The sequence below is a fragment of the Phascolarctos cinereus genome, unplaced genomic scaffold (assembly GCF_003287225.1).
Source record: "Phascolarctos cinereus isolate Bilbo 61053 unplaced genomic scaffold, phaCin_HiC Scaffold_4;HRSCAF=312, whole genome shotgun sequence".
NCBI lineage: Eukaryota > Metazoa > Chordata > Mammalia > Diprotodontia > Phascolarctidae > Phascolarctos > Phascolarctos cinereus.
In genome coordinates this window covers 208,151,468-208,163,022 of record NW_027555847.1, presented here as the reverse complement: position 1 = coordinate 208,163,022, position 11,555 = coordinate 208,151,468, and the positions used below count along the sequence as shown (strand labels likewise).

The window sequence follows — 11,555 nt, the reverse complement described above, 5'->3', positions numbered from 1 at the left end:
CTCTCTCCCAATGGGAGAACTCCTTCACTCTGTATTGTCTGGTATGTATTCTCTTATGGATAATGTCTCTGATTTCTGTTCTGCTATGATTTGGATAAATGGGTTTTCTTGGTTTAAAAAAGAAAGATAGAAAATCCATTACATATACATCCATACACACATACATAGAAAGTAGAAGGGTAAAAAAAGAAGTTAGGAAGGTAGGTCATATGTATTTGACAACTACACCTCACCACCCCAGCCTGCTAGCAAGAGCCTAGAACATTTGGGTATTATAGTTTAGGTGTGTTTTTAATTTTCCTATACTCTCCACTTTTCATTTTGGCTGTTTATTTATCAGCAGTTCCCCTCGTGCAATAACTGCCCTGGGCCAAAGCTTGCACAGTGTGTGCCTGCCCCGGCAAGTCCTCTTTCATGTTTCCAAGTCTTGCATTTCTGTTATTTTCAGCATCTGGTTGCAAAGAACCAAGTTTCTGGCCCAGTTTTTCCGAACTTCCAGGTCCGCTTCGGCCTCGTGTTGCTTTAAGGAGGCGGCCCCAGGGGAGGGGGCCGACCCCGCCCGCTCCCAGCTCGGCTGCTAGACATCGGCATTTCCTCTCCACTCGCTGGCTCGGCCCCTTCTCTCCTCGGAAGAGGAAACTTCGCGGCCCAAATAACGGGATCAGGGGAAGCCAGGGCCTGAACCTCAGGAGCCCAGCTCTAGCAGTGCCAGAGGCTGGACCGTGGACTCACCGACCCGACAGCTGGCCGACCTGAGCCTTGGGCAGGGGCGGAAGGGGAAGGGCGAAGGCTTCGAATTCGGCAGGGCAGTGAACGGAAAAGAAGCGCGGACCTGGAGAGGTTAGGACTACAGCAAGCAAGCGAGGGTCCCGGACAGCTGCTGGCACGAGGGACTACTCCTGGACGCAGGGGCGGGAGAGGAGCTGAAACTAGCCCGGAGCCCGAGACGGGACAGGAGCTGCAGAAAGGCCCGGACCGGAGGCGTGCGCTGGAGGACGGGGCGGGGCAGAGCCGAAACCGAAGCTGGAAGGAGAACTTGAGTTGGGAGAAGGGACTGAAGAGAGCCCGGGAGCCAGAGAAGGTGCGGGAGCCGAGACTGATCGAGAAGGAGAGGCTTGACTTCCAGAAACCAGCTAAGGGCTAAGCTGGCCCCAGGAAGTCAGGGTAGGGCTCGAGCTGCTGCTTGTATGTGGGGTCAGAGAAGGGGAAACCACCGTCGCCGTCGCGGAGGTTCAGACCATGGGCTGACCACCACCGGACGTTGCCCCGGGCGCCCAGCATGTCGGTGCACTACACTCTCAACCTGCGCGTCTTTTGGCCACTGGTGACCGGCTTCTGCACCGCCCTGGTCTGCCTCTACCACGTCTTGAGCGGAAGGGGCGGCTCCGCCGAGCCCCAGGACGGCGAGGACGCTGGCTTCCCGCTGCTCAAAGCGATTCTCTTGCTGTTCCTGGGTTACCTCCTTCTGCGTTTTCGCCAAGCAGCCCGGCAACGTTTCCTGCCTCGCGTTCCCCAACAGGCACTCACCCCGTTGTCTTCGAGACTCGAGCCGGGCCTCAATGTTTTACTGGAGAGTTACTATGAGCACGAAGTTCGCCTGTCCCCTCATGTGCTGGGCCACAGCAAAGCGCACGTGAGTCGCATCGTAGGCGAACTGGTCCGTGCCGGCCGGGCCAGGGGATCTCCAGGTCCTTCTCCCGGAGGAACCTTAGCTCTGGCCTTTCGGGGGGACTTCATCCAGGTGGGCAGCGCCTACGAGCAGCACAAGATCCGCCGGCCGGATGGCTTCGATGTGCTGGTCCCCTTGCGCCTCCCGCCTCTTGCGGCGCTGGAACCTCGAGGCCTGGGCTCCGAGCCCGAGTTGCCTCTGGCGCTTCGTGGCTGCTTCGTATGTGCCCTCAAGGCCCCACCGCCTTCGCCTTCTGGTGGGGCTGGAAGCCAATGGCACCGGGACTCCAAACCCTTCTCCGACGGCTTCTGCGTGGACCTACGCGGCCGGCGCCACCTCTCTGCAGCGCTAGTGTCACGTTGGTTCCAGACGCATTTGCAGCGATGCCTTGCCACAGTGCGGTACAGCTTGGAGGAGCGCTGCCGGGTCAGCCTATCTCCTGGGGGCCTCGACCAGCCTCCCACCCTGCACATTCTGCCTTGCCGCACCGACTACGGCTGCTGCCGGCTCTCCATGGCCGTGCGCCTTATCCCTGCTGTACACTTGGGAGATGGAGTCTTCCTAGTGGCACCGCCACTGCCTCCCCCTGGGCTCCCGTCGGAGCTCCCTGGAGGGCTTAGGGTCGAGGCGCTGTGGGGATTGAACACAGCTCGCCAGGAGCAGCGGCTGCTGGGCTGGCTTCAAGAACGAGCCCCACCCGGGGCCTGTCACCTTAAATGCCTGCAGTTGCTAAAGGCACTGAGGGATCTGGGCGCACGAGGACTGGACCCTGTGGCCTCATCCCAGTGGGGACGCATCCTGTCATCTTACACGCTCAAGACCGCGCTTCTGACTCTGCTGCTTCGAGGGGATCCTCTGCATAGTTGGGAAGAGGTCCACTTGAGAGAGAGGCTAGAGGAGCTGGTGCTGTACTTGAGGGACTGCTTGCTCCGCCACCGCCCGCTTTTCCATTGTTTTCTGGGCCGTGACGGAGCCGTCGGACTCACAGCTGAGATCGGCCAGCTGCCCAAAGTGCTGCGCGAAGCCGCTCCAGTAGACCTCCTGGCCTCATTCGACGGGCGCGCCCGGGAGTTCGTGGCAACGCAACTGGTGTCCACGTGGCGCCGGCTGCCCCAGCTTCTCCGACCCTACGGGGGACCCCGATACCTGGCCAGGAGCCCTCAGCCTCGGAGCCAGCGGGTCCAAGTTTTCCCGGAGCACGATCCCTAAAACCGGGAAAATGCCTTCACCTGACCACATATCCCGAGAAGGGAACCTGAAGGATAGTTGCTAGCTTAGTAAGGCCCTTCTCTCAGTCTTATGGGGAGAGGGGGTGGGGGAGGAGAATGAACATAAGATGTTCTTGGTTTGTGGGGTGGGGTGGCGGTGTGTCACAGCCTTTGGGTCGCTGGAATGAATGAAAAGACCCCAGGGCGGCAGAGTAGGTTCATATTTCTGGAGCTCCCACAGAATTTGGCCCTGGCCTTCTTTACATTATACATACCAGAGATAGATTCCTGCCACTACTTTAGGAACAAGGAGTTCAAATGTTGATTCATTTTTAATAGCCTATCAGAACCCAGGCAATGGGGAGAGTCGGGTCAAAAGGGGAGTTGGGGGAGGTGGGGTCATCTTTTGTCCAAGGTCCATAGCACCTGTTCACTTGCCTTGCATAAATGAATCTGGATCATAAACCATAGCTGGAAGAAGAGGGGATGATGTACTGTGTAACTTAGTTATGGATTCTACAAATTAATATTAGTGTGCTCTGTGAGTAGTGCAATTAAGAGCATGTTTGACAAGATTTCAAAGCATTGTTTCACAACATGCCAAAAGGTGATGGAGAATTTGTTAGAAAAAACCCTTTTAAGGAGAAAATAGCACTTTATTTTGATAAATGCCTTAATTTTATAGTAATTTTTATTACCTAGTGTTGCATTTTGCAGACCTATTATACAGCAATATAAATTAGTTGGTATCCTACTTAATATTTCAGAAGAAGCCAGGGAATGAAAAATGTTAGCACAAAGGACCATGGTTAACAGCAAATGTTTTTCAGCAACACTGATGAGCTCATAAAACTTATCAATGCCTATATTAGAGAGAGATGTCTTAGGCCTTTCCTTTGGCATATTAAACCAAATCTTTGCTACTTGATACAAAGCTAATCTTTTCCTTCTCCCCCTTGTCACTTTGGAATGACCTGTGTTTCATTGCACAGCCATCACCCAAGCTGCTTCTGAACTTAGAGCCTGAAGGGGCCGTGAAGGAAGCTATGCCAAGTCTACAAGGATTATTTTAATGCTGTGTATTCTCAGAGACTGCCAAGCTTCCATAAAAGGGCTACATTTCCATACAGTACAACATCTTGGGCATAGATTATTGAGGATAACCATTCCTGAGGCTGTAAAGGGAAAATGCAGAAAACAGGAGAGCAAGGGAAATAATAACCTTTGTCAGCTGTTCCCCCTCCCCTTACCACCAAGGCATAAATCATACTTAACTAGTTCCTACATAGCATTGGGGTTCTTTTTCTTTGTTGGTCTTTTCTGAAATCTTTCCTTGCAAGCCTCTAAATTTCTAGCTTTGACTGAGGTGCAGTCATGTTTTTACCAGTTGCCATTAGGCTTAGATAAATCAATTGTCCCACTGGTTGGAATGACAGTTTTACAGCTTCTGACTAGGGTTTTGGATTTAGCCTAGCTTGTTTTGGCAGTGTGTGTGTGTCTGTGTGTGTGCCTCTGTGTGTGTGTGTCTGTGTATGTGTGTGTATGCATGTATGTGTTTTTAAAATAAATGGATAGGTATCCCAAGAATTCACAAAGTTCTAACTGTTCAGAATAGGACCATTGTTGAATGCTTGGACAATCTTAAGGAAGTTCCTCAAACTTTACTGCTTTAGGAGGCTCTTCTCTCAAGTTTCTGGATTAATAATTTATAAGTAATAACCTCACATGAGGACTTCTCAGACTGGGCTGCACTGAACATTGGCTTCCTTTGAAGCACAGCCTGGATCATTAGGAGAACAAGTTAGAAATATTTGTAGAAAAGTATAGAAAAGTTTTAGTTTCTATACCAAAAACCATTCCAGCTTCTTTTTTTATGTCAGTGTTAATCATTAGGTACTGAATTTACCAAAGTAATCTATCTTTAAGCATGGTGATATAAAGGAATCTAAACTTTACCATTAAGATAAACTTCTTTCAATAAATATTAAGGTTATTATATCCTTTATCTATATTTAAAAAAGCATTTCATGTAATCAACCTAAAGAGCATTCTCATCAGCCAGTTCAGGAACTGGGACAATTTAAAATAGCTGACCTCAAAATATTTTCATCTTAATTTAGTACAATTTTGTTTTGTACCTTTCAGGTAGGGAAATAGGAGAATTTGGGCAACTATAAAACTTTGGAAGGTTAATTTATCAAAATTTCTAACTCTGGTGATGGGTTCTTTTTTTAAATGTTATTTTAAAAAACCATAAATCTGGTAATGTGCTGCTGCAGCAGCCTTATTTTCAGGTATCCTATCTAAAGCCATGGCTATTCTCAAGGTTTTATTATTATTTTTATTATTTTTATTATTTTTTTTAATTAATGGGGCATTGTATTTGTGTTTTCTAAACATAAATATCTTTTTTATATGCCATGCTGAGCAATTGTTCTTTGTACATGGTAACCAAAGCTTAGAGATTTAGATCAATTTTGGTCAATGCTTAGTAGCCCAAAACATGTACTATGTACACATGAAATAATATGGCATATAAGCAAGGGATGATGGTTGTCTAGGGCACTTACGTTTATTTTTTATTATGGCACCATTCCCTTAAATGAGCTACATGGTGGATCACTCCAGAGGGTAGTTCTCTCTCTTTTTAAAAAATTTACACATTTTTTTGGTGTGTGTTTGGTACTGGAGATAAAATACATGGAAACCTCTAATGAACTTGTTTTATTTTTTTACTGGTGCCACAGTAGTTACATGAATTGCTGGTGCCGAAAGAAAACTGGGGGAAGATGAATCATTCTAGCCTGAGGCACCCAAAGGTAACTTCTACTGACCCATATGGGAACTGTACTGGATTCTTCTGGGAAGGGTAGAATTGGGTCCTACAAGTGTTTTTGCAAAATGAAACTTGAGCCTAAGAAAGGGAAAATGAGGAAGTGGAGCAAAGAATGTTTTAAGGACTAGGAAAGTGAATCAAAAGATGGCAAAGTAAGGAGAGTCAGAAGAGTGAAAACTTGATGTGAAGATAGGAGAAGACAGGGTGAGAGAGAATTGCATAGGAGGAATTCCTATGTTAAATGGTCTACTCCTTGAATATATGAGACTTGGTATTTTTGGTTATAGATTGTAGTTTTGTTACCTATATATTGAGAGTGCAATATTCCAAGTGTTATATTATCTTATTTAAGCTTTATTGTAAAGCTAAACCAGTAGATTAATATAGTTACAGATAGGACTTTTCACATAATTTATCTAATGTGACTATTGAGAGTTGAGTTGTTAGGATACCAATCAAAATTCTTTACCAAAGAAAGTGTGGGTCAGTTTGTAGCACTTTGTTCCTTGGGACTGTGGGCTCAAGCTCTTCCATCATACTGGACTTGGCCATCCAGATTGCACATGCTTTCTGGTGGAGGCTGAACACCACCTGGGAAGCAGGAAGCCAGATCCTGGGAATGATTTGATGTCTGGGTGTGATCTAGGTATTCTCTCAGGTGCCTCACTTAGTTTTGGAAACTTTCCAGGTAACCCGCACCATGTATATATATATATTTTTAAAGCGTTGGTGTCTTTGCAGTGATTTATCTGATGGCAGTGAGCCTCAGAAAAAATAGCCAGGCCTGTGGGCCACATGTCTCACTTTCCCACAGCTTAATTTCAGTCTCTCCCGAAATCCCCTTCATGGGTATATTAACTCTTTCAGGCTATTAGACTCCACTCCACTGAAACAGGACTTTATCCATTGGCACCCTAGCAGCCTGAAGGGGGTAGTCTGCCACTTTTGCAATCGGGTTGAAATTTGTCTCTTAATAAAATGTGGTCCCAAAGATCTTTTTCCTCCTCTTATCTCAAGAGCAAGTGCCTCTGTGACTTGGGGCCTTTCTGCCTTAGCTTCCCTATCTGTAAACTGAGGATAATTGTACCCTTACCTCATGAGAGGTTTAGAGGATTAGCATAGCTAATGTTGGTTTGCAATGTGCATTGAAAGTGAAAAAAATCCTCAGTACTATCATCATCATTATTGTTATTTTAAAAAGTGTATCTGTGACTTAGACACTACTGTTTATAATTTCATACCTACATATTTTTATACCTATGTTTTAGAGAGGTATAAAGTACTTACAAGGGGTGGTTATAATGACCCTGTTAGCCATGGGTGTCAGGGTGGGGGGACTGGAGAAGAATAAGGTTATAAATATATCAAGATAATACCAGCTAAGTCATATACACATTTCTTTCCCTTTATAAGTATCTGAAAATGATACATATTCTTAAGCAAACTTAATGTGTTTTGATTTTCAGCACCATTTATTAAGTGCCTAGTAGATGCAAGGCACTCTGGGATAGAAAAATATATAACATAGCTGCTGTCCTCATGAAGTTAACACGCCTTAATTTCAGTCATTTTAAAACATTCCGTCTATTTTGTTTTTATTTTTCAAAAGTGCATGAAGTGTTACAAAGCAAATCTTTAATATTTCTTGCTTTGGCAGTAAAAAGTTGTAGTAAAATGTCTCTTTCAAAAAAAAAAAAGGCCAAAGACTTACCTGAATGTTGTTCTGCTGCTATTGCAAAAAAAAAAAAACAAACTTAAAATTTCACCCTATTCCAAAGTGTTAAACTATGTCATTTACTTTCTCTTTTAAGGTCCAAAGACATTTGCACTTTTATTGGGAAGAGGGTGACTTTAAATTGTTTTCCTGTGTTTCACTCTATGAATAAACAAGCTTTTTGAAACCTCTGGCTGTAGGTTGAATTTATAGTAGGGATTCTTGTGGATGTACATACAGAACTTGTTCTAGCTTGTGATAATTTATACAAACTTGTGTCTTATTTTTTCTCATAGGAAAAGGAAGTCATTTCCCATGAAGCAAATATAGTGATTACAATTTACATACACATGTTATATAAAGGGATGGGGAAAATGCCAAGGCAGCATCTTAGTGTGGGGATTGTTGCAGCCCTGGGTACCTTGACCCCAAGTGCTTGCCAGAAGTCAGGCAAGACAGAGATTTCCTAATTTTCATGGACCTTTTCCCTATGTAGATATCCTGTGGCCATCCCTCACGTCCCTAGTACCTAGTCTGTGGTTCCCCTCCACCCTATATCCCAAGATCCTTCAGTTCAAGGATGCTCTCTGGCTTTCTCTAAATGATAAGTGTTTACTACTAAGAAAGAATATTGGCTTACAGAGAAATTTGGGCCTAGAGCTGATAGAGTGATCAAAGCCTGCATGTCCTAGCTCCGGAGAGCTTAAAGCTTGTAACATAGCCAAGGTGAAACCAACAGTCTTCTGCCCATTAAACATTAGTCGTACCTATTAGATTTGCTCTAAGAAAAACCTAGATCCTTATGCCTAATTATGGCGCACTGTATTACCTGGATTCCAGAAGTGTTAATAGTGATGAGTATTTGAGTTTCTTATGTCCATTTGGTATAGTGGAGAGAGTTGGCCTCAGAGTCCCGCCTTTTCTGCCACATATTGGCTGTGTTCAAGTCACTTAACCTCAGCACCCCAGACAGCTCTATGAGATTATAAATTGAAGAGCAAGTGCTGATCTGAATTGGCAAAGGCAGTGTACTTTTTAGGACATCTCTATGCTGATGAAATCACTGCTCCAATCCAAAGTTCACTGACAAGTTTGATAGGGAAAGAACTGGATTTTCTTCTGTTGGATGAACCTGGATAATCCCTCAGCCTCTCTGTTCCCATAGTTTTCTCATTTGTGAGACAGGGATCTTGTCATCTGTCCTCTAGTAAGATGCTGGAAGAATTTGGGCATTTGAAAAGTAGATTTCTAGAAAAGACAAGCCTCTGAATCCTAGATACCATTGTCCAACCACACTGCAATTGTAGGGGGACTCTCTTGCTCTTCCCGTTAGTTGTCCGGATTGGGGTTTTCTTGGCAAAGATACTGGAGTGGTTTGCCATTTCCTTCTCCAGCTCATTTAACAGATGAAGGGTGAAATGACTTGCCCAGCGTCACAAGGCTAGTTAGTGTCTTAGGCCAGATTTGAACTCAGGAAGATGAGTCTTCCTGGCTCCAGGCACTCTATCCACTGCACACATATCTCAGGACAGCTGGCACCAAATCTGCTGTCAGAAATAAAGCCAGACCAAGACTTGGAATGTTTGGAACAGAAGCAAGTTCTGCCCAGCCAGCCCCTTTTAGAGACTGAATATACTTCATCACGTGGTGTTCACACCCCATTTCTTGGGCCAAATCAATGCTTCCTTTAGTGCCAGCTACCTTCACCATTTACTTCTTAACTTTATTCTTTGCCTGGTATTCTGCCCCACCTTCTTCTGCTCAGTGGACTATGAGCTCCTATTCACTGTGCTGTTTCACAGGTACTGTTTTTTTTTTCTTCCTTTCTTTCTATCTCCAGCTCTTAGCACAGGGCTAGGCACATAGTAGGAGCTTAATAAATGCCACTTGTCTGATTGGCTGATCTCTGTTTCTTCACTGCTTTTTCTACTGATACCTTCTGTACCCAGTAATACCCATATTCCTTCTAGGGTTTGAAAAAATGACTCAAAAGTATTGCCAATATACTCTGGATGTGGAATTAAGCTTGTCTTGTTTGCCTCTCTTGCTTAAGCTAGTGACTTTTGTATGCTCACTGTTCAGAGCACTGGCTGTGAATCAAGAAGCCTGGCTATTGACCACAGGCAAGTCACATAATATCTCAGCACCTTTTTGTTGTTATTCTTTGTTCTTTATTCTCCAAGAAGACCAAAGACATCAGGTGATGTCTTGACTTTCCAATGAATTGGATTTAAGTGAGGCATTTAAAAGCTTAGGGGGTATAGTGGATAGAGTACCCAGCCTGAAGTCAGGAAGACCTGAATTCAAATTTGGCTTTAGATACTAGCTGTGTGGCCCTGGGCAAGTCACTTTACCTGTTTGCCTCAGTTCCCTCATCTGTAAAATGAGCTGGAGAAGAGAATGGCAAACTAGTATCTTTGCCAAGAAAACCCCAAATGCAGCCATAAAGAGTCACGCATGACTGAAAAGCAACTGAACAACAACACAAGAGGATTTTTCTAGATAATCTTTATTCCCTTCTATTTCTGACTTTCTTTGTAGGTTGGTGAATTTAGACCTTAGAAATCACCTAGTCCAACCTCCAGTATCAATGAAATAAGCATTTAGTAAGCAGTTAGGTGCTAAGGACACAAAGAAGGGTAAAAAAAAAAGCAAACTGCCTGCCTTCAAGAAGTTTACATACTAATGAGGGAGATAAAGTAAACAAATAGGTATAGATTAGAAGGAAGGTAATCTCAGAGGAAAGATTCAGCTGACTGGGGTGACTTGGTGGACTATAGGAATGTGGAGGGAAATAAAGTGAGAAGCCTGGGAAAGGTCCCATTGTGAAAAACTTTAAATACCAAACAAATGAGGTAACAAATGGTTAAGTGCTTTGCAAACCTTGAAGAGTTATGTAAATACCATCCATTACTGTTATGCCGATGATCTATCTGATGATAGAGTGTCACTCGAGTGACTTTGTCAGATGTGTGGAGGTTGGTTTGGATGAGGAGAGACTTGAGGCAGGGAAGCCAGTTTGGAGGCTGTTATAATCTAGGAAAGACATTGAGGCTCTGAACTACATAGTGAGGGGAGAGATATGTAATTGTGGCCACACCACATCCATGCCTTCTACATCATCCCATTCCTTCCCAGAAGTCCGAGTTAACCAAGTAGAATAAACTGTGTTCCTGCTGTCTTTTGTCTCTCCTCCAAATAACTTTACTGGGGCTGATGATTGAAGAAAGATTTTGGAATAAAATTAAGCCCAAGGCCACACATCTCCAAAAGGAAGATGTAAAATATCATTATGAATCAGGGAGATGATTTAATCCAGCATGGGTTCTCCTTTTTCCTAGCTCAAGCAGAAGGGACATAACCAAAAATAGACCATTATGTCATGGTGAAGCTTACCCATATAGCAACCATCAAAAAAGCCCCTCACACCCTAATAGATAACACACATATTCAAGTCTTCCTGACTTTGAGCCTTCAGAGTATGCTTTTTTTTAAAAAAGAATTAACTTTCATAAATATTTAATGTTTCTTTTAAAATTTATTTAATTTTTAATTTATGGAATAAAGCATTTCCATAACAAAGTATAATAAAAAGATGATTGCACATGCAACTGCAAATCTATTATGTGCAATTTGCTATTCTTTTAAATATGTAAAAAAGTTATCATATAAATTTATTTTTTCCTTTTTTTCTTCCCTCCCCCTACCACACCCCACCTTAGAGATGACTACCACTAGACACAAATAGTTTTATATATATATGTAAAATTATCCTATACATACTTCTACTTATCAGTTCTTTCTCTGGATGCCTATGGTGTCTCTCTTCATATGTCCTTTATTTTTAATTTGGGTATTTATAATAGTCAAAATGACTTAGTCACTCAAAGTCATTTTTTAAAAATTGATTTATTTATTTTTAGTTTTCAGCATTTACTTCCATAAGATTTTGAGTTCTAAATTTTCTCCCCATCTCTCCCCTCCCCACCCAAAATGGTGTGCAATGTGATAGTAAACCTGTTTTCATATTAGTCATGTTGTAAAGAAGAATTAGAACCAATGGGAGAAACCATGAGAAGGAAGAAAAAAAAAAAAAGAGAGAGAGAGAAAGCAAATAATATGCTTCCA

At 43.7% G+C, this 11,555-nt stretch overlaps 1 protein-coding gene across 1 annotated transcript; it reads left to right on the top strand.

The window, feature by feature from the left end:
• Positions 1-548: 548 nt before the first annotated feature.
• ITPRIPL2 (ITPRIP like 2) lies at positions 549-7,614 on the top strand. The gene has a single exon (XM_078152867.1). It carries the CDS (start codon positions 1,280-1,282, stop codon positions 2,876-2,878), a length of 1,599 nt encoding a protein of 532 aa, XP_078008993.1. The 5' UTR covers positions 549-1,279; the 3' UTR covers positions 2,879-7,614.
• The last annotated feature ends 3,941 nt before the right edge of the window (positions 7,615-11,555 follow it).